At 41.5% G+C, this 26,194-nt stretch overlaps 2 protein-coding genes across 3 annotated transcripts in view; one reads left to right on the top strand and one right to left on the bottom strand.

Annotated features, from left to right (window-relative positions):
- Window positions 1-5,430, top strand: part of LOC111875354 (orcokinin peptides type A) — a 47,889-nt gene extending 42,459 nt beyond the window's left edge. Inside the window, exon 5 of the mRNA XM_023871541.2 lies at window positions 3,016-5,430. Within this exon, the coding sequence (XP_023727309.1) occupies window positions 3,016-3,235 (220 nt within the window). The 3' untranslated portion in view covers window positions 3,236-5,430. The remainder of the gene's footprint in view (window positions 1-3,015) is intronic.
- An 8,463-nt stretch (window positions 5,431-13,893) lies between these two features.
- The window catches only part of LOC111875347 (corepressor interacting with RBPJ 1), a 47,317-nt gene continuing 35,016 nt past the window's right edge, over window positions 13,894-26,194 (bottom strand). Inside the window, exons 1-7 of one of the 2 annotated variants that reach the window (XM_023871522.2) lie at window positions 22,759-22,954; window positions 22,533-22,627; window positions 19,520-19,669; window positions 19,256-19,356; window positions 16,675-16,832; window positions 15,120-15,217; window positions 13,894-14,597 (exon numbers count right to left, since the gene is read on the bottom strand). In XM_023871522.2, coding sequence (XP_023727290.1) covers window positions 14,024-14,597; window positions 15,120-15,217; window positions 16,675-16,832; window positions 19,256-19,356; window positions 19,520-19,669; window positions 22,533-22,627; window positions 22,759-22,830 — 1,248 coding nt within the window. In that variant the 5' untranslated portion in view covers window positions 22,831-22,954 and the 3' untranslated portion in view covers window positions 13,894-14,023. Of the gene's footprint in view, window positions 14,598-15,119; window positions 15,218-16,674; window positions 16,833-19,255; window positions 19,357-19,519; window positions 19,670-22,532; window positions 22,628-22,758; window positions 22,955-26,194 lie in introns of those variants that run through there. The other variant, XM_023871523.2, reaches the window with a different exon arrangement.

The raw sequence follows: 26,194 nt of genomic DNA on the forward strand, positions 1-26,194 counted from the left end.
ACATTTTCTAGACAATCGGCTCACAGATAGCGGTAAGGTTGTCAGCCTTATGCGTCGGCCGCCCTTTACCCCCCAGGAAGATTCCTGGTACTCAATTTTGTTAGAGACTGGGTCGACCCCAGGACCATAGTGCGGCTGGAAGTATTAGGTAAATTGAAAAATCCAATGACCTCATCGGGAATCGAAACCGTGACCTTCCGGCTTGTAGCTTGGTGCCCCCGGGTTCTGACCATACCGAGCGACAAGGCGTACATTACTCGGACGTGGTCTGTACCCTTAAGGAAGTTTTTGGTGACATTCAATATGACAGATCTATGCAGATTAGTTAGTCATACTGGCTGTTAGCAATAATCACGGATTACAAAGACGGCTTTATATGAAGCCGCAAATGCAATTCTCCATGTAACCCATCCCATAAGGTGTTTCAGAGACGCTGATAAGCGGTATCATGTATCATAATGTTTAAATATAAATCCTGTTCGTTTTTCCTTTCAACACTGCCAAATGTAGGGGTGACTATAGGATTTCTTGACACCTTATATACACCACTTGTAACTGCAGGAAATTACGGCGATATCGCTGATCTACACACTTTACAGTTCACCATTATACACATACTAGGGTTCTCAGTTTTCAACAGTCGTATCCTGGCAACGGATTTTAACACAGTAATTTTATCAGTCTCACTGTAACTGCATCACACATGAAGTCTTCTTTCACAGTCGCATTCTTACACTCAAACCGTTGCCATCTCTTCCCAATCATCTTCGACTGCCGCCTCAAGAGACTCCCCCAATTACGATTCTGCTCCCTTTGGCTCCTCGTTACATAGCCTTGGGTCGGCTTCAACAAAAAACGCCGTTTTCTAACTCTTCCTCTCTTTTCAGAGAGTTGTGTTTACCTCGCCGTTGCAAAGAAGCATCAGTTCATTTGTTCATTTCCGCGGGAATCTGTTTACCGAGGCGTTGCCTGGCAATGAATGTCTACTCTGGCTCCGCTATTCCGGCTTTCAGGCGTCATGCCACAATACAGTTTTTGTTAAATGGCTTGATATAAATCGATCTCAAGTAAGCTTAATAAGCTGCAAAGAATGCCGTTGGTGATTTCATACACTACAATATGCCTTTCGCGTTTACTGAAAAGGGATTATGAAAAGTGTTTTGGAGACCAGGTGAACCCGAAAAGAGGTAATAAAGACTGTTTCATTAGCCACGTGGTCGGCCTCTATTGGGTAGTAACCCGCTCTTCTCTTTCGTCCAATCACGGCTTCATATTTCAACTCACGTGACTGCTCGACAGCAAACTGATTCATGTTTCCGCGTCTCACGGCTCTGGGAACTTCAGAGACCCACTCACCGCCCACTGCGAGATCTGTACAAAGTCTTCAAAATCTCCCCTCCAATGACTGCGCTGACGAGAGCCTGGAGCAATTTACCAGAAACCGAACAAAAGATATTAGGGCACTGTCGTGAGATAGAAAATATAGTTATGAGTCCCGCGAGGCCAGAACCAAGAATAACTGTGCTGGCGAGAACCAGCAGCACTTTACTCGACAGACCAAAGACATTAACCCCGAAGGTGGCAACTGCAATGTTTGCCGAAACGGTTGAAAACTTTCAACATTATACACGGCGTATTCCCGAATGCCAATTGACACACTGTATGTTACAATGACTGAACGTTGTAAACAACTGGAGTTACTAGCCAACGCCCACCTATATTCGAACCCCGTGCCCTTCAGTCTGGGTCGTAAATTTAAACTGAATTTATTAAAGAAGGTTTCAGACAAGTGTTTTTCGATTAAATTAAGTTCGTCTGTGTTGCTATTTTAGTTTTATAGGCTGCCAACGCATCTGAGTCCAGCCATTAAGGCGCCGGAACAACATAGCAATAACATCAAGTAGAGCGAGTTCCATGCGCTGAACCAGTTTCCTCACATTCAGTCAATAGCGCAGAAGATAAAGAGAAATAAGCGCAGATTAAATTCGGGGATACTTGCTACATTTCGGTTCAGTATCCTCTGTGTTCCTGTCTGCAACCTGACACTGTAAAGGCTGTAATTGTGTCTGTTCTCTTCCCCGCTGTTTGGTCAACTGAGTCCTCTGCATCTCAGTTACGTACTGTCGAGTGATAACTGACTCCATGGAGCTGAGCCCTTCTTGAGAAGCTGCAAGTTGCGCAGCTACTCAAGAACTTCCCAGTAATTTATGGAACCCGAAGGTTCATTACCGTGCTCACAAGAGCCCTTTACTGGCCCCTATCCTGAGCCAGATCGATCCAATCCCTACCACCCCATCCTATCTCTCTAAGACTAATTTTAATATTAACCACCCACCTACGTCTTGGTCTTCCTAGTGGTCTCCTTCCTTCTGGATTTCCCACGTCACAAAATGTCGAGTGATACGTTTATTAATGACCAATGAAGTACAAAGATCTGTTAGGAAGCGGTTATGGCCCAATTAAGGTGATTTACTAGTATTTTTCTGCAAGGGCTGAGTAAAACCATTAAACACTTCAGTTCTGTATGAGTGTGTGAAACTCAGTCCCTCATGCTGATGGGAGAACACGGACTGACAGCGCTGTAGTAGGAGAATATTGAAACCTGTCATGGCGGAAGCAACAGGGATGTAGGTAAAGTGGTATTATGAACTTAGTAATGTGTTCCTCTGGAAAAATACGATTAGGATTGTAAAATCAAGGAGGATAAGATTGGTAGGTCCTGCAGCACGCGTTGGAGAGAAGAAAATTGCATAGGTGGTACATTGTTGTGGTAGGAAAACCTGAAGGAAAGAGACCAATTGGAAGATCTAGACGTAGATAAGAGGCTAGTATTAAAATTGATCTTAAAAAAATAGGACGTGAGGGTGTGGATGTCACCCATCTGATCAGATTAGTGACTGGCTCTTGTGAACATTCTAAAAAGTGAGGGGAATTTCGCTTGCTGCGCAATTACAGGAGATATGAAATATAGTACACCGCATAAGTCCTGAAGCCATTTAATATTTTATGTTTCAGTGGAATTACTTTCGGTAACCAGAAGAGAAACTTCGATGAAATCGACCGCACGGGATTCAACGGCTTTGTGAAGAAGAATTTCGACGAGATCGACCGCTCTGGGTTCGACGGCTTTGTGAAGAAGAATTTCGACGAGATTGATCGCGTGGGTTTCGGAAGTTTTGTCAAAAGGAATGCGCCCCTAACGCTCTATCGCAACTACGACAAGGAGGACCACTAAGGTCAAAAGAAATACATTTCGAGAATTCCTATGCATGAATGCCATTAGGTGCCCGCTTTGGGGCAGGCCACAAAACTGAAAGCATTTTCTTTCATCTGAATACATTTTCAAGCTTATGATTTAAGACTCTGGCCTCAATTATGGAAACGTAACAGAGCACACAAATTGTGAACATGTATAACAAGAATCAGATAATAAACTCATAGGAACTCTTCGATTTCGAGTTGAAATACACGCACAAAACTGGGTGCAAGAGGCACCATGCGTGATTCTCCAAAATAAATACCACCGCTTTATGACAAATTAAATTTGTGGGTAGTGAAATTATGGCAATAACACAAGATTTTCATACTAAGTGTCAGGCTCGCCTAAATCCCGCAACTAAACCTGCATAAAGTAACTCGCTCAAGACGAGCAGAACGAAATTTCGTTATTTTCCTGCCACTGTCTCCGAACTTCAAATATTAGGAAAATATTGTGCAACATATTTATCTCTTACGAAATTAGTTTTCTATTGATTTAACTTTATCGCTGTTTGAGTGGATTGTTGTGTCTGAAGCTTTAGTTGAAATTAGATAATTCACGAAGTGTCAAAAGTCTCTCTGGCCTACATGTGATTCAAATTCTGTTACATAAAATTGTTGTTGAATCAATGGAGCGTCTAAATGTAAAATACAAATTTCTAACATAAAGCAGATACGTTATCGTACAAGGTTACAGTCGACTTCTATGTTCTGGCAGACATGTCCCTTCGAAATGTTGCTCTCTTTCTGCCAGATTACACGGCGTCATGTCCTAGAAGACCGTAATCTTAATATTCGCCATCACGAGAATCTCAAATCTCACTGTCGTACAAATTTACGCTGTGTCCATTGTAGCTAGAACATCCATTATCGAAGCATTCGTTTGCATTAATCAATCGTCCGGGAAAATGTCCCAAATACTGTATTTATTACTTATGTTATTATATTTTGTTAAAATGGCAAAAACCTGTATCAGGATTGTTCCTCTGCAAATAATTCACTTATCAACAATAAAATTGTGTCACGACACACGGATTTATACCGAGAAATCATGTCTCGATAATAACGATATCTCACTTAACAGTCAAACATCACAACAATTAAACTCTAAATGAACAATAAATCGTAATTAAACTGAGTTTTAAGCCATGTCTTCTTGTACTAACTTCGTCAAGTTTAGATGAACTTCTCTAAGCAACCATAACCTCCACAGTTATGAAATATGACATATATCGTATGTAGTTAGAGGTTCTCTGTACCTGTCGAATTAATTTATGATGATTTACTTGTAAGTATATATCTTTCGTGTTCAATTTCCATTTGTTCAAATCCAAGTACTTTATTGAAAAGCATTTAAAATATATTTACAAGAAAATGTCAGCAGACACAGAGCGCTACGCGTGTGACAGATTTCATAACTATATATTTTGCGGTTGAATTTGATAAAATTAACATCAAGAACGCAGAATTTGCAGTCTCCCCATGGAGAAATTAATTTATATAGGGATTACAGTGGCAGTTTACTAAATTACCGCGTTGCTGTATTTATAAGGAAACGCGCGATGTTCCATGCGTACTGAGGCCTTCATTTGTCATGTCGCTGGGAAGACGCCATTTTAAATTACTCTCTCATGATATATAGCGAACAGCGTATTAAACTATATTTAGGGGAAAATCCATACAAATGGTACACCAATGTCTTGTATTTGCATACATTTACAAATTTGGCGAAATGCATATTATGGACTATATCAATTTATTTTGCACTTAATCCCTGTGGGCATGATGCCCTAAATTACATACGAAATTATGTTTATATATTCCACGGTTACTTTTGAGAGCTGCCCATGGTTCCGTGGAGCCATGTACGGAGAACTGTGAACCACATTTCTAATTTGGTAGCAAAATCATAGCGTTGTACCAGGTAACTTATGAAACTGGGGAGGTAAGTGTACCCTACAATCTGTAATTGTTGGTTCAATTGTACTGGAACCGTTGTAATTCAGAATATCGGTTCAGACTTCAACGCTTATTTGCGCAATGTACAGTCCTGATTCAGAAAGTCGCTAGCTTATACAGAAATCTTAGTTTCTGATGTAACATTGCTTCTAAATGAACCTAGAAGACCGTGGTGTACTGTACAAAGTAAACAATAAACTAAGCTATACACAAGCTCTGTGGTCCACTAATTAATATCAATGCCCAGACGCAATTACAAGGTTGTGACGCCTTGCGCAATAATCTCTTCCCGAGATATATCTCCTCCAACTTCAGCACATGTTCCTCCGAAACGTCGGGTGATTTTCAACTGACTACACGACGTTATAATCCATAACCACAGCTGCGATAACCTCAGACCTTACATTTTTATGTGGTTTATTGATTTCTAGGCTATATTATACAGCCTCGGGTGCTAAGATGTAAGGTGAAAAGGGTTAGGTTGTCCTTCTGCTTAATTACTTAAGCATTATGCCATGAAAGCATAAGGGGGAGTGGAGGTATAGCTCCATTATTCTTAACCTCGGCACTAGATGGAGGTTAGTGGTCAGCTTCGCTCTCCAGCCGCTACCCCGGAAGAAAGGGCCCCCGATTCTCATTGGATGAGGCTGAGTGGGCTCCAGAGCCAGTTCCGATGACGTGCAGAAGAGAAGAATTTTGCACTGCCGGGAATAGAACCCAGGCCACCCAGCCCGGGTAGAATGACTGACGAAATAACTGAAAAACATCTTGAAGGAAGGGGTCGTGGCCTAATCGAGGTGTTATCCTAACATATGCGTGGAGGTAATGAGAAAGACAACTAAAACCGTTTTGCAGGATCGCCGGTGTTCTGTGTGAGATTCGAACCGAGCACATTCAGAACACAAGTCCAGAGGTTTACTGCTTTTCCAGCCCGCCGGTGACGTCTGGCTTGATCCAGCTCAGCTCCGTCTGCATCTCATAAAGTTTATTTCAAAGCTACTGTTTCGTCCACCCTGACCATCCCCTAGAGTCTATCAGATTCTGCGCCCCCAAACTCTGAATGCCCTTCTTACGAGATCTGGGAGGTTCCCTCGGAGCTGAATATCAAGACGAGGAGGGTGGTATGGCAGGGACTGTAGCATGAATGGGAAGAAGAATGCATATAGGATTCTGGTGGTAAAGCCTGATAGAAAGAGAAAACTAGGAAGAACTAGATGTAAGTGGGAGGATAATATTAGGATGGATCTTAGAGAGATAGGATAGGGTGATATGGACTGGATTCATCTGGCTCAGGACAGGGACCGGTGGAGGGCCCCTGTGAACGCGGTAATGAACCTTCGGTTTCCATAAGATCCTAGGGAATTCTTGAGTAGCTGAGCGACTGGTGGCTTCTCAAAAAGAACTCAACTCAAAGGAGATATTTACACCGCTTAATATAAAGTTTTTATTGCTAGGGGGGTGGGACTAAGTCCCTTGTACTGCGGCCATTTCTAGCCAGTCGCTATACCGNTTAATCGAGTTATCTCGAGGGTAACATGGAAAGGGTTAATGAGGTAAGAATGTTTCCTCCCTTGATGCCAGAATTATTCCTTGCAGAGGGCTCAGTTTGGGGAGCCTCTAGCTGAGTGCATGTGGTTCAATTACTGCACCACGGTTTCCTTTAATCCCTGAAATGAGAGTTTCGCAACTGAAACCGACATGATAATTGCGCGCGGGTCTGTTTGAGTAAGAGAAACTTTAGAAGCAACTGAATGACGTAGTGCAACAAGGATCTATCACATAAATCATTAAGTTGTTCGTCAAGTGGCTGTTCCAAAAGCAAACGGCTGGCCACCTGTTTGAGGGCAGGAAGGATGTCACAAGAAGGCAGATTGGCCTGCTGGAAACTCTTGTAGGTGCATCGACACCGCTCCTCAAACCGTGTGCCCCCCTTGCCTTCCTCCTTCAATTTTATCGGCTATTTTCCTGCCCAAATCGTGTTATCTCATCTCTTTTCTTCAGAAATGTCTGGCCCCGCCCTTTCAGGGGCCAATGTCTCCCATTGGATCCGCTCGCGATCCCGTTTCGTTTACTCCTTTCCTTATGCCTGTACTCTCGTTCTCCCGCGAGGCTTACTCTTATATCCTGAAGATGAAGGCAGGAAGTTACTCCGAAACCTTGATATAATTGTAACAGACCACATTTTAAGTGACAGTAATTACGTTTGAAAATGTTAACACAGAGTAGATGAAACTGATTTTAAGAACGAAAGCGTGTTCTGAACACAGCTGTGTACATGTCGCCTTTGTATTAATGAAAGAGTTCTCGTACAGATTGGGATCGCGGTACGGGCGTGCATAACGCCACTGCAGTCAAAGCTAGGCAACGGAAGACTGGAATTACAGCTGCTGAAATAAAATGTATGAGATGAACGGTGAAGTGCAATCAGATGGACCACAAAAGAAGTGAAGAATTATGAAAGTAACTGAAAGAACAACAATAAACAGAACCAACTGGACTCAACATGGCAACGGAATGCAAAGAAACAGACTTTCGGAACCGTTACAAATTTAAAAGGAGTATGAGTCAATGAAGACCTTTGAAGAGGCTCCAGGAAGAATATGGCCGGAACGGGTCAACAAATGAGCCAGCCCCATGACTTCCAGTTGTTGATGATGATGATGATGACGATGACGATGATATCTTTCCGCAACGCGTACGTCTTCCTAAACAAACCCTTGCGTACAATTTTAAAGTAAGTGATTCTCTACCAGAAGAAAGCAAGGGCTCGGCACAGCTGATAGAGCTCACAATAAGACATGATCCTGAGCCAGTTCCATCCACCTATTCCCACGCTTACAGCACGTCTCCCTAAGATTCATCTTAATGCTGTTCTTCCATCCCCTTTCTGACCTTCATAATATGACACACCAACAGAGTGGAGCCTAGTCGAATCAAGTCTAATCGATTCTGGCTCACAAAGATAGTGTAAAGAGAGGCCCTCAGCTTCACTGGAGTTAACTGATGTGTGACAAGAAGTATACAAGAATTCTATGCAAAACAAATGGGTCTGCCTTTGTAGCATCTTAGTGAATCAGATTCGATTCGATTAAGTGCAATCGATACAGTCAGTTTGCCAGCAACGTAAGGAATTTCGGCATCAAAATTGTTCACGCGTTTCTCACCTCCCTTGCTTTAATCTACCTGTCCTAAAAAAGAATTGGCCCGCACGTGACCTGTATAAACCGTGAACTTCTCATAAGTTTCACATATAACGCGGGGTCCTCAAATTTCAAAAATATTTCAGACTCAGCTTATCAAAAACGAATATATTTAGAAGGGAGAGGTTGTTCAGGAGGTTTGAAGCAGACACTTGGGTTTAATTTATGCTAGAATGTAACACAATGTAGTCTGGTAGAGGTTTTCTGACGTTTCACAGAAACCTTCTGCCTCCATCTTCAGGTTAGTACTTCAACATTTTAAAGCGCAGTGATTACTGCATGTGTCATCTCCTTTAACAATGAATAAAACTCTACATTTTTTCCCCGCATTGTATTAATGCCTGGCTATTCTGTCTCAAAATAAGCAGCGAATTCTACAACAATAACTCCATTAACTGGTTGATCTTCAAAATGGAGACGTAATTTGGTTTCTGTAAGGGAGGAATCGGGTTTTTATATATTATTTATGTGAATTGAATTAAACCCACACTTCTCGGTCGTGGTGTTACAGGAAGAATGGTATAAAACCTATACATAACACTTCACAAAACGAATATGTCGAACAAAATAATACTTCCGGAGGGGGATATGTCATTGCTCCACCAAGTACATCAGCGGACTACTGACCTAAATCCTCTAGGACTCGAGATGCTATTTCCCACTTGTGCATAAACCAAACAGGAAGAGAGCAGAACATCGACTCACTCAACTCGTAGTTAAAATAGCGACAGGAAATTACACTCACAGCAACGAGAACAGTAACAAACCAAATCATGTTCATTGGGGGACACAGAGAATAAGAGTATTTAAAATTATGAATATTACTGTCCTTTTGGTCATACCGTCGTCTAGTCTGGTACAGATAAGCCGACCTTTCAGAGGAATATGCAGCGTCAATATTTAGGGTAGAAGAGTGGGGAGCAAATTAAGTAGCGTGGTTTTCTTCAATAGATTTGCGAACCTGAGGAAACTGCCTAGAACAGCCTTCACACAGCGAGTAACTACGCAATATTTTAGTTTCTAATGGCAGTGACAGAATGTGACGTTTCAGAGGAACATAACACATCCATCTCCAAAGCAGATGAGGACGGAGGCAGAGCGTTTCTCCGAAAAGTCGCTAAAAATCTATAGAATACATATCGCATCACAGAATACAATTATCCTCATAGTATACTGTCCCTTTTTATTACTTCATTTTAACCAAAATTAGGGGTGGACACATTTCAGTAAAATTCCTCAAACGTCAAATTTAATTAAAATCCTTTCAGCGGTTCCGAAGTTGTTTCATGAGCTGCAGAAGCCCAGTGTGTTCTGCAGGGACGCGAAGACGTCAAAACGTAGTAAACTGTGGTGGTCAAATCGATTGATCAATTAGGAACCGCGATGCTAGCAGTTAAATTGGGGAAAGCAGAGAGAAGGGGGTCGCAATCCCTGTCACGTGGGTTCGCCCTCACAATGGCCAATCAGTCGCTGAGTTGTGGCTAACACAAGTGCAACGAGATACAATTCAACGAGAAGAAGGTTTAATTTAGTTGGTCCAGTGTTTGTACAACACCGCTCGAACGGTAATGAAACCATCCGAGAGCCTTTACGGCTCACTGCATGTGCTTGAGTAGCAGCACTGAACACCCCATTCTGCGAAACTCCGGCTTTATTGGGAACTGAAGGAACTACAGTTATTTCTCGATTTAACCGGTACACTCGTTCCTTAAAAGAAAAAAAAAAACTCGCGTAATTCTAAGATCTAATTTTCCATAAGAAATTAAGGAAAATGTGGGGATTGCGTACACGGGCCAAGCCAGTTCGGAGGGTTACCGACACTCGCATTTGCTCACGTAACATTTCTGCTTAGTTTTTTGTAAGGATTATTTTATGTAATTTTCATAGGAAGAAATAAATTCCTATGTAGGACTGGCTGTAAATAGCTAATGAACTAATTCCATGGTGCATAGTCCTAAAAGAAAGCTACCCCTGTAAAAGGCCGTGGAGATCCATAGGGTTATGGGAGGTCGAGGCTCCCAAATTTTCTAGACAGCTAGCTCACAGATGGCGGTAATGTTGTCAGCCTTACACGCCGGCTGCTCTTTACCCACCAGGAAGATTCATTTTTGTTAGAGGCTGAGTCGACCCCAGGGCCACAGAGCGGCTGGAAGGATTAGGTCAATTGGAAATTTCAGTGACCTCATCGGGAATTATTTGTTTTATTCAGTGACACTGTCGTGGTCAACTGCTAGTCCCTAGTCAATGGCCAATGTCACTAAAACCTGAGACTAGCGTCAATTTGTAAGATGAAAACTAACGGATGAATTGGAAAGGATGTGGAAGGAAAGACCCTGGCCTGATCCAGGTATTACCTCTGTATTTGCCTGAAGGTTCAGATATAGACAAAACTATCCCTTTACTTAATTAAGCACCATACACTGAAGATATACGGGGAACTGCAGGGAACTGAACACCCATTCTTCGGATTCCAACCCGCAGCGTAGTCGCTATACTGATTGAATTACCTCTTCAATTAGAACAGCCGATGTCCCCACTGATATTCGAATCAGGCACCTCCCAAATAGAAGTCTAGAGTGTTACCGCTATGGTAACCCGCCCGATCAAAGTAATTCATACACTAATTGTTTCACTAGTGCCACTGTCAGTACCTCAAGACTATACAGCGTCCAATGGGAGGGTGATCAGTGCATGATTCATTTTAATATTATTCCCCTGATGACTTATTGTAGTGACGAGGGTACAGTTTTGATGACAGGGAACTCCGGGTTTTAGTCGCCAAAGGAACAGAGATTTGTCTCCTCGTCGTCCACAGCGGCTCTGGGACCAACCCAGCCTTCCTTCCAGTAGGTAAGTGGGTACCTGGCGTAAAGCTGAGGTGAATGAATGGCGCTATACTTCCATTTCCACAAACACCCTCAAGGCGATATGCTTATTTAAGTTTAGTGAATTTACAATTATCATCCATGCCTAGGTCTTCCAAACAGCATTTTTCCTTCAGGTTTTCTTACTAAAGTCGGTAAATATTTTTGTGTTACTAAATTAATGTTATTTGACGAGTAATATGATCTACAAAGCTCCTCAGCGAAACAAAACCCTTAAGTAAATGTTCTGGCCAAAGGCAACAAGGTTCAATTACCAACGGGGGTTGATATTTTTTTCTCCAACATGTCTGGACTGCATCTGGGGCCCACCAAGCTTTCTTGCCTTTAGTTACAAGAAAACTCAACTTTGCAAGTAAATACTGCAAATAAAGCAGTAAGAATCGTGATTGAAGCGTTTGTAGAAAGGCAGAGAACTATTCGCTTCGCACTCCACCAATCCTGCTTAATGGGCAACCAAGTGGCAAGTTACATGAGTCTCTGATGATTTACTGTGTTGGGTGCAGAAAGTTTATTTTATTTACAGTTCAGTGAAGAGGCTGCCAGTCTCAGGCTAAACAGCAGCAAAGGGTTGAATGATTGATGAAAATGAACTGGAAAGATGTGAAGACAAGCAGACATTACCTGCCGACCTAGCCTGAAGGGGCTGCACAAAATAAAAGTATAAGTCAGGACACTCCATGTTCTAGACAAGATTCGAACCAATTATCACTTCCAAAGTACAAGTCACATGACTCTTTCCACCTAAGTCAACTTGCTTGTCATGCAGAAAAGAAGCTGGCATGCAAAATGCCATGGCTAACCACGAAGGAACCAGACTGCTTGTCACTAACAGCAACAGTTGATATGGGGAAGGATCAACTACTGAACACATCCCACTACTTAGCAATCCTTAATCATATTCAGAACGTCCCTGTCCCGACAAGCAAATGACAAAAGCAACTCAAATTATGTGACAACCGCTTCGTTCCATACACTTGCCAATTCAGTCATTCCGCATACATGTAACATGTAATTACTGTAGTGCCTGTTGTAAATCAAACAAAATAATGTAACAATTCCCACAGATAACCCTCTCACTGATCCGCTACACATCACAAACCCTTGAGGGACACTACAAACTCAGTATTTCACTCAGTGTACCTGCTATTACCTTCAAAAGTTTTGGAAAGACGATTACCGACTTTCTGAACATTATCCATCAACCTGTTTCTGTTTAAAACTTGTCCAAGACTCACCTCCACCTCTCCTCATGTAGGCTCCTTACCTGAGGACAGAGGAAGAGCCCAGTCTCTGAAATGTTGCTACATAAAAAACAGGACAGATAAGGTCCAAAAAGTCAATAATAATAGACCATCGTCACAAATTTTGGATCTCATTTAGTGAGACAGCTTGATAGAATAATAATAATAATAATAATAAGCAAACCCTCACTAATACAGTTACACTTAATCTTGATCAAAATATGAAGAGTGCTGTTCACAGTTCAGTACATTCTTTAAAAAGACATATGGCATTTAGGAAGGCAGATGAGTCACTTGTCTGTTCAGACGCAACTTGACAGTTTCTTCAAACCTGCAACATTACATTAAAAAAAACAAGTACAACATCCGAGTCTTTCATTGATGAATAAATGTACAGTCTTTTTATAGTTTTTAAATAAAGGCTTTACAGTGATCTTATCATTTATTTTCATCAGCACTACTTATATCATTAAATTTTTCCATCTGATTTCTTTGTCTATTAGGGCTACCTTTTTGCTTCAGTAAACCGGATGACCTCTCCCGCCAATTACTTTGAATTTGGGTATACTGTAATTTTGAAAGTACTTTTCTATGGCAAAGCCCATGTCAACGCTGTAATATCAACAGAAGTATTACCATTTATTGGCCATCTTCTGGTCCTNGTGCACAGACTATACATCCAACCCCTTCCTCATCATCCCTTCATCCCTCCGAACCTAACATGTTCACCAGTGTCCTCAGCAGAATTGGTATTCCCTGGTCAGGTGGCACATAAGGAGAACATCTAACCCACATTTGGGAAACCTGTGGATCAGGATCTATAGGCTGGTTATGCTGACAACTTTCTCAAAGCTGTCTTCCTCAGTTCCTCCCGAACGCTCTTAATATATAGTAACATTTCACTGGAAACAGAAATGGCAAGGTACATTGTTAAGTAGTACTTCGCTTATTCAATAAAAGTAGTATCATATATTTCCAATGAAACGTGTTACAGTTCATATATTACAAAAGTAGTTTTCACAGTTACAAAGTGGTAATATAATTCATTTAATTATACAGTTCTCCGTTGTCTTAATTCACATTTCTTTACAATATGGAACACCAATCCTAATATCAACATTCTTCACAAACCCAAGTCATGTATTTATAACATTATATAACGTTTCTCTAACATTATGCAGGCATCCTCCAACTTAAATGATTTTACTTGGAACTGTCTTTAATTTAACTTTTGTAGTAAGGACTAAATAATAATGAAATCATTTATGTAAAATGAAAATAACCAGGATTTGTAAACGGCCAAAATGAGTGGCACTAAACGGTCTTGTATTTCTATTTAAATTGAAGGTAGTGTGAAACAAACAGAGTAATAAAAAATTTTGAGTCACGCAACCTGTCTCGGTAACACGACTGAGTTAAGTCGGGGGATACCTGTATTGTGCTATAAAATAGTGCAAATTGTGCAATGTTCTTATTAATGTTATCGTTTTTGTTTCTTTCTGGAGGAATTATAATTTCCCTCGCTCATCCTTTTCCTATGTTTTGTTTCATCACCATGTTTACTTTCATCTTTGCTATGCTTAATTCCATTTACAGATTTCTCATCTCTTTTCCTCATTTCTTCTTTCTGTGACTTATCCCTTTCTACTTTCATTCTGTCTGTCTTTCTGCGGTCCCTGTCAGATGATCCGTCACTGCTTGCATGATGCTGCCACTTCCCTGATGAACCAGTTGCACTGTTAGGGCCTGCAAAATCAATGCGTCTATCAAGAAGCTTCTCCAGAGCCTTATCAGACAACTCTGACTCACTGCTTGAGCTTGATGGTTCCTTCTTGATTGCTATATTTTTATAATGTCGGTCTCTTCTCTTATCTTTATCTTTCTTTGGTCTCTTCTTTTCCTTGTGTGATTTCCTTCCTTTCTTGAGTTCTCCACTATCTGAACTCGTGTCATCACTCTCACTGCCCCTCTGTTTCCGTTTAGACTTCTTTTTCTTCATCTTTCTCTTATCAGATTTGCTGCTTTTATCTTTCTTCTCCAATTTTTCAAGTTTCCTGAAAAATAATTAAAAACGCCATTTTAGAAATATAATTCAGCACAACATTCACAAAATGTCTGATATGAAATTTATGTAGTACATGGATTTGGTTTTGTGACTTTCGCTCCCAGCAAGCCTCCTACTGGCTTACCTCCCAGACCAGCCACATTTAGCGGTACTGTCACAGTAAGGAAATAAGCAGCAATGATTTACATATCCCCAAGGAATCTCAAAAGGTAGCTACATGCACCATCTAGCAACAGAGGAAATAACTATGTCTTCAGGGTGAGTTCTGAAAGAGAAATAGTTTGTTTTGTCACAAGCCTGTTAATATCTGATCTTTCTGTAAAAAGAACACTGGTAAATAACCAACCTCAGACAGGGGAGCAAAAGAATTAATATAGGGACGTAAAATGCTTCGACAGAGCACTACATGTTTCAAAACATAAACTGAAAGAACATAAATACGTAAGTTATCATCTGCAATAATCTGTATATTGTAATCATTTCTGATCAAAGGAACGTTCAATAAATTTACCTTAGCAGCCTCTGTTTCTGCTTCACGGATAAGGACTTCAGGAACTCCACCTCTGACTGCTTTGTCTTCTCATCCTCGTCTTCACTTGGTATAAGGTCCTTTAAGGAAACAATACACAAACTTGTTAATTGTTATTTCATATATGCACCAAATTACCAACTTCTCCAACAAAATCATAAGTTGTATACTTCAAGGCTATTTAATGAGCACGGATGACATCTTGGGCCCGGTACGAATGCACACAATGAACATTACTGCTTATGCCGCTGGCACACTAACCAAACCAACTCCACAAAATTCAAAGTGACTCTGCCTCATGCTCTGTAAATGTACGAGTATGAATTAAAATTCAAAGGGAAGAGACATATGGAATGACCTAGAACAAGAAGGTTCAGCCAGGTATAGGAAGAGAGCAAGAGAGGAAAGAAAAACATGAGGGATTGTGGGAAGAAAAATGAGAATGGGGTCTTCATGTTGACTAAATGATTCAGAATCAATGCCAGGAGACACACGCACTTTACAGTGCTCAAATTCTGAGTTCCTCATGGTACCCAACTTTCAGATCTGAGTGCCTGCATTTCTCAACTGTCATACAGAGGTTTCACTATAAACAAGCCCTTAAAATGAGCATTAAATATCATAATAAAATTTGTGTTTAAAATTCATGAGCACTGTATAAATGTAGCAAAAAATTAAAACACACTCTGTGGCTTCAGTCCGCAAGCGAAATAAATACATATTTACAATACAAACTGTAAATGTTGCAATTTTTTTAAACACAGTAATCCCACTGCACCTGCATGGTGCTTGTGTTTACATGGATTTTCTTCTGTACACCAATTCTCCAACCACAGCTTACAAATCTGTGTGCACACAGTCTTTCACACAAACAAATTTCCAAATCAGCCATAACTCAGTGCTTCTACACTGCGATGTGTATTCTTCCCACACCCAATCTTGTCAGCAGTTCTCGTAATGACAAATTTCTTCCATTTATCGATCACAGTCACACTACTCTATATTTAGTTTGTGTAATTGTGATCATGAATTAACTGTTTTCCATTTAAGTTTGGGTGTAACTAGTCACGGAAAACCTAACCCCTCATTTCCTACAGTACAGAATCTATTATTCACCAACCACTGATTCTCCGACTGAAGGGGTTTCAAGACTGTAACCTCAGCAGTCAGAAAGGAAGTACTATAATGTCAAAGCCCATTACAAAAGATTGTAAAACTGTGGGGGGGGGGCTGTAAGAAAATACTTGTACTGTTGGCCTAAAATACCTTTGAGCATACAACTAGCCCTGAACATGCAAACCTTACAGAAGAGAATTCCCGTGTGTTCGGTGAGACCTAGAGTATGACAAACAGAACACAATGCACACTATTAAGATTGAAAATAGAACACAATAAATTTCTAGTGAAGACATAATGACCTACACCATTAGCTGATGATGATGCAAACTAAAAGGTGTTTGGAACACAGTACATGTTCTGACACATGAGAATGTAAGCACAGGAAATATGAAACAGAATGCGCATCTAAACAACTCACCTGACTCTGAGAAAACCTCATGTGCTGCTGAATACTAAGGGCACTTCTCTTCATGGCCAAACCATCTTCTCTCATTTGCTGGACAAGAATTAATGGATCCAGTGAGGGGCCCATCTGATCAGAGCTTGATGCCTGATTATACATTGGACATTCCTTGTCTGAAAAACAGAAGTTATAAAACTTAGCTCCATGTTGGTCCCAATGGTAGTCACCTTTTATATTCCACATCAGGACAAACATAACCTACAATTTTAACAACATACAGAAAAATGAATTAAAAAGCAATACAGTGCTGCAATTGAACCCGGACAGCCCAGGTGGTACAGCCACTGGCTATGGACTGGACGACAGGGGTCGGAGTTCGAGTCATGGTAGGGTCAAGAATTTTCTCTTCTCTACATCATCCAAACCAACTCTGGGCCCACCCAGCCTCCTATCCAGTGGATACTGGGGGCTGTTTCCCAGGGGGTGGAGGGTGGTGGTGTTAAGCAGCCGGGGTGTGAAGCTAACCACTCACCTCCAGCTAGTACCAAGGTCAAGAAAATGTGGATCTATACAGCCACTCTACCATATGCTTTCATGGCATAGTGTTTAATTAGTTAAGCAAAGGGCCAACTTTACCTTAAAGTGCTGCAACTATGTAAATAATCTACCTGACAACAACCATATCAGGTTGAAACATGTCATAGAAGAAATTTAAGTTTTAGAGCAGTGGTTATGAAGCATTCTATCGTCTGGGATGTAACACCATGTAGTCCACTGAAAGTCAACCGATGTATCAGAGAAACATGTTGCCTCCATTTTCAGGGTCAAAGAATAAGCCAAGCAAGAAAGCAACATGAAGTAGGCAGCAAGCAGCTCTTTACTTTCAACAGGATACACAGCATTATATCCCTGGAGACAGAGCTCTTCAAGTTGTTGATGGAACAGCTATAATGCACGGCACTGCAGCACACCACCGGTCTACGAGCACAACAAGAAGTTGCACCTCCAATACTGCAGATGCAAATTGAAGGATTTACAGGAATGTTCATGCAGAATTTTCAGTCAGTTTTCAGTCTGACAGCTGTAACTATGCACCACAGGATCAAGAAGTACAATGACACATTACTACAAACAGTACCAGAAATTATATACAAATTATTATTAATTTGGTTAGTGGGTGGTGGAGTCCAGCTGGGTCCACTAGACACGGTGGCCACTGATTTGCCTACTGTACCTGCCGTGGGGTGATTATGATAATGGAGAATATCGTGGAATGAAGATTGGCAGGGGGAAACCGAAGTACTTGGAGAAAACCCGCCCCAACACCACTTTGTCCACTACAAATCCCACTTGACTAGACCCGGGATCGAACCCGTACAAAATATTATTCTTGCAGGTACACAATTATGAACATAGCAACGGTATGAAATGGAGTCGTTACTTCTGATGAATATAACGTAGGCAGTATCTGTATGAATTCCTTTGGTGGGTACATAAAATTCAAGCCCTCTGAAACATTCAGAAAGCCATGACAAAATTCCATGTGGAGCTGCAATCTTCTGAGAACCATGTGCAAACAAGCATAGGCCATCCAGTGCCACAAACCTCACAGGGAAAGGACACTTGATATTGGAAGAGCAACAGCAGGCTGAACTGATTGTCAGTCCATAGCAAGCAACCAACCTGGACGCTGCAATGGTAGCAGAAAGAGCAACACAAAGGCTTCCATTTTGAGAGGGAGAAGTGTGTACTACGGTTAGACAGTTAAGAAATGTAAAATTTACCATACATCCTGGGAAGCATTTAGAAATACACAAAATCAGAGAAAAAAATTACAATACAAAACAGCATTGTGCTCAAAGAGACCGAACTAAAAATGACATTAGCGTCCATTTGTCTATATCCGTCTAAATTGCAACACTTGTTTTACTCTTCAATATATTCTTTAACACTTAACACTACATGTTTCGGCCTCAAAGGACCATCTTCAGGTGTTTTATTACAGATATTTAACAAGGTCTTCATTGAAATACAGAATTAAAAATGACATACAGGAATCGAACTGCGGATACAGAAAGATAAGACAGGAGAGGCTGTAAGATGGATTCAAACCTGAATCACTCAACATGCGAACGACACACAAGAGGCAAAACAGCTGAACTGGCCTGGAATGAGGATAAAGAAAATAGCAATGGATTTGAGGTTCTTACAGCAGTGACTAAGAAGAATACCATCGCCTGGGATGTAACCTCGAGCAGTCTGGTAGAAGTCTACCAATGTTTCATTGGAATGTGCTGCCTCCATCTTCAGGGTCAAAGAATGAGCCAAGCAGAGGCTGAAGAAAGAGTCTGCATGCCCAGTACTTAGGTAAAAGTAAAGCTGTTCCAGTGCTTAATTAATTAAGCACCACGCCACGAAGACATATGGGGGAATGGAAGTAACAGATCCACCAATCTTGACCTTGGCACTATGTGGCCATGAGAGGTCAGCTTCATGCCTTGGCCATAAATAATTCGTCGTCATCACCACTATGTTGTGTGAACATAACTGCTCACAGATATAACATAACACAATGCTGCAACACAATATACCATACCTGTATTTATGTGACCCCATTTATGACACTTGATACACCTGACATTGCGAACCTGGATGCCAAATGGTTGGTCCCTGATTTCTGAATCACCTTTGCAGTAGCTGTAAAATAGAGACAGTTTAAATTTAACATCAACTCAATAACGTTCCACTTTTTATACGACAAAGAAATTGCATACACAGAAATCTGACAGAGCCGTTCTAGTAAATGTTAAACATATCACACACACAGTAAGAATAATTTTTGTTTAGAAAATGTACATACTCTTCTCTTGGTGCATTAAATTTTCGCTGCCACTCAAATTTATATTCCGGTTCATCATCTTCTCTCTCTCGTTCTTTCTTTGTACCAGGTGGAGGTTCATACATGAAATTTACACTCAGTTTGTCCTTGCTTTCCTTACTCAGTATCGCCCTAGAAAAAGAAATCACATGTTTAGTCCATTGCCCTAATTCTAAAATAAAAATATTTAAATGAAACCAACATAAGAAAATATAAATTTACAGACAATTCACTTTCATATTAAAATTACAACTAATAATCCAAATAAAAAAAAACATTGTAACAGGCTATGAAGGGCTGTGAGACATCGAGGCTTCCACATTTTCTCTAGACAATCAGTTCACAGATGGTGGTGAGCTTGTCAGCCTTATGCACCCCCCACCCTTTACCCGCAGGAAGATTCCTGGTATAGGTGGGATGGTCAATTTTGGCCGGTGGATCTCTGATGCGTAGTGATCTGACGTAAGTTGGTGAGCCTAAGACTGGTGAGCATGTGCAGCGACACTATGTTGCCTCAGTAAGAAGGTAGACGTTGAGCTCATAGGTTCGCTGTTATTAGTAGATACTGTATGCTTTTCGCACATGCCAGTTGCCAGTTGCCAGGGCCAGCCTACAAATGTTCTCTCTGCAGATGAAGCAAGTTTGTAGCATAGACTCGCTCTCATGCGCTGACAGTGAAGGACACCTGCCAAAAAGTATCGGCAAGCTTATACTCACTTCTGTTAGAGGCTGAGTCGGCTCTAGGACCATATTGCAGCTGGAAGGATTAGGTAAACTGAAAAGTATCAACCTCATTGGGACTCAAACCTGCAACCTTTCGGCTTGCAGCTTTCACAAACTACACTACCGTGTGCCCGCATAAAAAAAAAAGGTAAAACTCTCCCTGTAACAGGCCATGGAGGTCCACAGGGTTGTGAGACATCGAGGCTCCCACATTTTCTAGAAAATTGGCTCACAGATGGAGGTGAGTTTGTCAGCCTTACGTGCCGGCCACCCTTTACCTCCCAGGAAGATTCCTGGTACTCATTTCTATTAGAGGCTGAGTTGACCCCAGGGCCATAGTGTGGTTGGAAGCAATGACTTCAATGGGAATGGAGCCTGCAACCTCCTGGCTTGTAGCATAGTGCCTCAAACAACTACGCTACCCCGTACATAACCTGAGAATAATACTTTCCCTTGTTATCTAATTATTCATCTAATTACTTTTCTCCTAGACAGGTGTTGCTTGTTCCCACATTCCTGTTGTCGACATTTGTTGTTGCACAAATTTTAAAATAGAATTTGACAGAGGAAATCTTTCCAATCTGGGGATTTGCAGCATTACAAATACTATAATGGATCAGGTCTTCTGACATCCTACAGCATACTTCCAGTAATCCAGTATCAAAGCATTTTGGACTTCTCATCCAACCAGGAAAGACTTGAAAGGAAATTTACCATTTGTAGAAAGTTACTTCAGAAGCAAAGCTGAATTGTTTGTGTTCACGCTCCACAAGGTAGTTCTTCCATCAACCACTAGTGGCACCGGCCATTGACCTCCGTCATGCAGGTGCCATTACAGTACAGGTTAGATGAATTCAAGATGCTTTATAGAACATGTATCTAAAATCTGCTACCTGCTGATCCGTACGCTACCGAGGAATGTTATGATGCAAGAACTGAAGCTCAAACATGTTTTTCTGATTGCGCAGCTGATTTCTGAAAGTGTTCCTCTTGTATTTGGCAAACTTATGTAATCATTCAACCCCATTCCTCACAAATGCCAGAAAACGAGGAGTTTACTGTATATGGTGGCACATCCTGCTGATCATAGTCTTGAAACGCACCTCCATAAGAATATAAAATAATCTCATGTTTCAGTAGCAGCAAGGTCACCACGTGTACCTACAGCTAAGAGAAGGCTGTATTTACAGGAACTACACCTAACATGAAACAATGCAAGCTATTTTACCATCCTGACTAGTTAGCACACGTTCACTCCTAAATCCAAATTCAGTAACTGATTAGGGAAGCTAAACTGGTTTATGCTGTGTCTCCATAGCGTCCAGATTGAGCCTGAGGTCCACCCAGCCTCCTATCCAATGGGTACCAGGGGCTCTTTACCTGGGCAGTAAAGCAGCTAGAACATGATGCTGACCACTCACCTTCATCTAGTGCCGAGGTCAAGAAAGGTTGGGCTATACCTCCACTCCCCCTATGTATTCATGGCATTGTGCTTAACTCATTAAGCACAGGGACAACTTTACTTCTTATATTGAAAAGCTGATCCCACTGGTGTTCCACGAGCCCTCAGTATTTTGTTCATGTTCCACAGTAAATCTGTATAGTACAATTTGATAAGAAACCTTCTATTTAATTTTAACAATACACCCCACATTTCTAAAACCATCTACAAATACCATCCAATATGCTTGTATATTCAATGAAAAAAACATTTTTTGCCTAATTTCCTTATTTTTAAAAAATAAAAGGAGCCTATGAGATCACCTTCCTAAGTGTCTGTGTCCCCCCCCTCCCCCAAATACCTAAAAGAAGGAACAGTGAAGCCAGGAGGAACAGCCACTCCTAGGCTAAAGCTCAAGACATTCTCACACAAACAAACACACATGCAACAACAGAAGAACTGTCTGATGCAGCATTCTCTATGTGGCGAGTCATTCTAAATACTCAATATGCAGTGAAAAGAAATTAGTTCTTCCCAGAACTTTCTTTTTGATAAATGTCAAATACAATCTCATTAAGAAATTTGAAAGGAGTATCTGTACCATGACGAAATACTGAGGGCAATGCACAATCACTATTAATTTTGGATCTCTTCAATTTCACGATTTTCTTGGCATAAACATTTCCCCAGAAAATAAGCCAAACTGATGATGCCTTATCCAATACGTGTCATGGCAAATTCGGACACAATCACCACTACTCTACTTACCACAATTCGTATAATTATAATCTATAAAAATGTGAATGTATAAAACCTTCATAAATAACATACTTGTTTGTGTACAAATCTTGCTCCTTTTCATACTGAACTCGTAATTCTTCTTGCTTCTTTTTATACGACTCTGCCTTCTGCTCTGCCATCCATACCTGTAAACAACGTTATGCAATAATCAGATTTTCAAATAATTTGATAAAATCTTAAGTACAAATAGTTAATTCCGCGGCTCTGCACGTTAAATTTTCATGAAACAACAAAATATTAACACTGTAATACTTACCCTTTTCAGATTGTCTCTAGACGCAGGATGAAAGAACTTTTTGCACATATAATTATTAAACCCCTTTCCCATTCTGATTGTCTACTTGATTTTCACGACAAAGCTTATTATATAAAAGTCTTTAAAGCTGTATAAAGAAACGTTTCAACGCAAACCTTTACACTGTCAATCACTCTAAACACTAACTGTCGCCATCTTGAACATACCACAAATATCGATAAATTTATCGCAAGCATGGTCGATATCGATCTTAAACGAATTACATCGATATAAGAAATAGTGGGAGAATTTAAGAACACATTGCGGGTTTCGGGTTTCTCGCGGTAGTATCTAGGAAGAATACTGTAACGTGGATGGCCAGGGTGTTGCTAGGTAACGGACCGGTAAATGTACGCGATACACGCTGGCAACAGTGGACCAGCGAGGTTATGCAATCTGCTTCTAGGCAACGGTTCAGTAAATAGACTTCCTGGCAGGCGCAATGACGTCACCAACAGTGCTAGCTATCACGTGACTGGCTTTCTATGGAGTCGTGCCGAGACTGTTGCTATGCAATCGTTCTGTAAACACGTTCCAACAATATATGCTGTATTCTGCGCGTGGTCGGTGCGGAGGCTATATAACAAGAATAACGCCAGCAGTTCACTTAAAACCCGTGTGGAGGCGGGGTCGAATACCTCCACCTTGATCCTGGGAGTCGTAGGAGGCGACGAAAAGGGAAGTCTCAAATCTGAGACAATAAAATATGGTCGCGAGTCCCAAGGGACTCGGACCCCAGAAAGACTGCGCTGGCAAGGACCAGCAGCGTATACAAAAGACAGACGCGCCCTCTCGTCAGAGAGGGCGCCCCACAAAAACAAGACCGTAACTATGAAACAATAATAAATATCTGGTCAAGAGCTTCAGATGGGACTCGACTCCACGACTTTGACTGACTGACTGACAGTCAGTCGCAATGTGACTTTGACTTGAGTTCAGTTTATGACTAACCAAGGCAGAACCCCTGTGGAGGCGGGGTCGAATACCTCCACCGTGACACTGCGAGTCGTAGGAGGCGACGAAAAGGGAAATCTCAAATCTGAGACAGTAAAATATGGTCGTAAGTACCATGCGACTAGGACCCCAGAAAGACTGCGCTGGCAAGGACCAGCAGCATATACAAAAGACAGACCCGTCCTCTCATCAGAGAGGGCGCCCCACAAAACAAGACCGTAACTGTCAAACAGCAATGGGGCTGGACATGAAGACTGGGGCTGGACATGAAGACTTACTGACTGACTGACCGTCAGTCGCAGTGTGACTTTGACTTTGACAGATCAGTTTAGTATGTGCGCTTCAGAGTATCTGAGAGTGTTTGAGTTAACAGTAAGAGTGACAGCAACGGGAAGTGCGTAAAGACTTGTGAAGATTTTAAGTGCGAGCTGAAGACTGCGATTACGTGTAACACGGGGAGTGTGTGATCCAGTGAGACTGTTACCCGGAGAGGACTGGTGTGTGTGTGCAACAGTGAATTATGAGATGCATGTACAATCAGTGATAGCGCTGTAATTTGAGTGTAATTAGAAGCATGTGTAGCCAAGCTGCTAATAAATCCAATCATCCGAACTAGAATCCGTCATTTCGTCACGCGTACCCTCCTACAAATGACAATAGTGTGACATGTTGACCCCTACCTCCCCAGCGGTACGTGGCGGTAACGTAACGCTCGCGTTACTACGGTAATAGGCGAGTTCCCGCCCCGCCACTCCCCTCCGCGGTGACGTCACCGAGGGATATCGCGGTCGCTAGGCAACGCGAGTCAACAGCGGCGACGTTACGGTAGTAACAGCGGTTACCTCCGCTAGCGTTACATAGCAACACAGCGCTAGGCAACAAGGGTGCCTATTACGTGGCCGTATTGTCCGATCGAGGTTACATAAGGAGCAGCGAAGGCTATTCGAGTCAGTTGAAACATAGCAGCCTGCGAGTGTGCGAACTAAGAAGTCAGCGAGCGGAAGACTTATTGTGTGCTTTCCAGACATAGTGATTGCTGTAGTACAGCTATACTCGGAGTGTGTATTTCAGGGAGACTTGTATAGCTCCCGCGTTATCAGTACGTGAAGACAAGTGAAGATTGTGTTAAGAGATTTTGTTGTTGGGTTTGTAAAGTGTGGAAACCCGTAATATTGTGATCATTAATTATAGCCGTTATTTGTAGATTGTTAAATAAACCCAATTAACCATCTCTACGGCGTATTCGGTAACGAAACACGTTACAATACTTACCATCTCCAGGGATATGACATCATGTAACTTTACCAGACTACACAGCGTCAAATCTCAGAAGACAGAATTCTTACTATGTATTAGCTTACATTTTTGCTATAGAAAGATGAACAGGTTTATGTGATCACCAAGCTATGTGTGTCTGTTTATCCCCATTTCTAATCTTGAACTTCTTGACTGATCCTTACGAACCTCACTATGAACGTTATGCTACTAAAGCCAACCCATTTCCTTACAGCCGATAATTATGGATTTATATGGATAGCAGGAACCCAAATAACATTACGACCCCTCTACATCTACAGTGGGGGCCCGCGTTAGCGTAGTTGATCTAAGCATTTCGTTAGAAGCCCGAAGGTTGAGAGTTCGATTCACAATGAGTTCATTAGGGTTTTCATTTGATTTAATCTTCCTGCCGCACTCTAGCCCTTGGGGTCGACTCAGCCTCTAATAGAAATGAGTACCAAGAATATTCCTGGCGGTAAAAGGCGGCCGGCGCGTAAGGCTGACAATCTCACCGCCGTTTATGAACCGATTGTCTAGAAAATGTGATAGCCTCGACCTCTCACAACCCTATGGACCTCCACGGTTTGTTACAGGGATAGCTTTGCCTGTACCTTTTTACCTACAGCAGCAGTGAGCTATAAAATGTTCCACTACAGTCAAGAAAACATTCGCTGTAGGAACGTTTACCGAAGCCATCTACAATTATTAAAAGCTACTGACTTACAGACGTGACAAATCTCTCAGCAGATACAAGTTTAATTTAAATAATTCTTCAGAACTCGGCGTCCAATTCAGAGAAAGTCGCGAAACTATTCGTTACGGTGATATGTTGGGATTTTGGACTTTATCCATCGTCCTGGTTTTTAAGATAACAAATAAAAACACGACGTTTCGGAAACTGGATCTGTTTCCGTCCTCAGGTGAAGGAAAACACCTATTCAGTTGGGTCCCTTAGAAAGAGCTAGCCTCAATCANTCCAAAATCCCAACATATCAGTGTGTTATACACCATCGTCAGAATCCTATAGTAACTACTTATTCGTTACGGGTTTTCGAGGTTGTTTCGATGAGATATTTTGTGGAGGTTTTCGGTTCGATTATAATGACTAATGAACTACTGAAACTTGGCATGTGAAATCTGGTGAGGAGACAGAGTTTAAACTCAC

The sequence above is a fragment of the Cryptotermes secundus genome, unplaced genomic scaffold, assembly GCF_002891405.2.
Source record: "Cryptotermes secundus unplaced genomic scaffold, Csec_1.0 scaffold2092, whole genome shotgun sequence".
NCBI lineage: Eukaryota > Metazoa > Arthropoda > Insecta > Blattodea > Kalotermitidae > Cryptotermes > Cryptotermes secundus.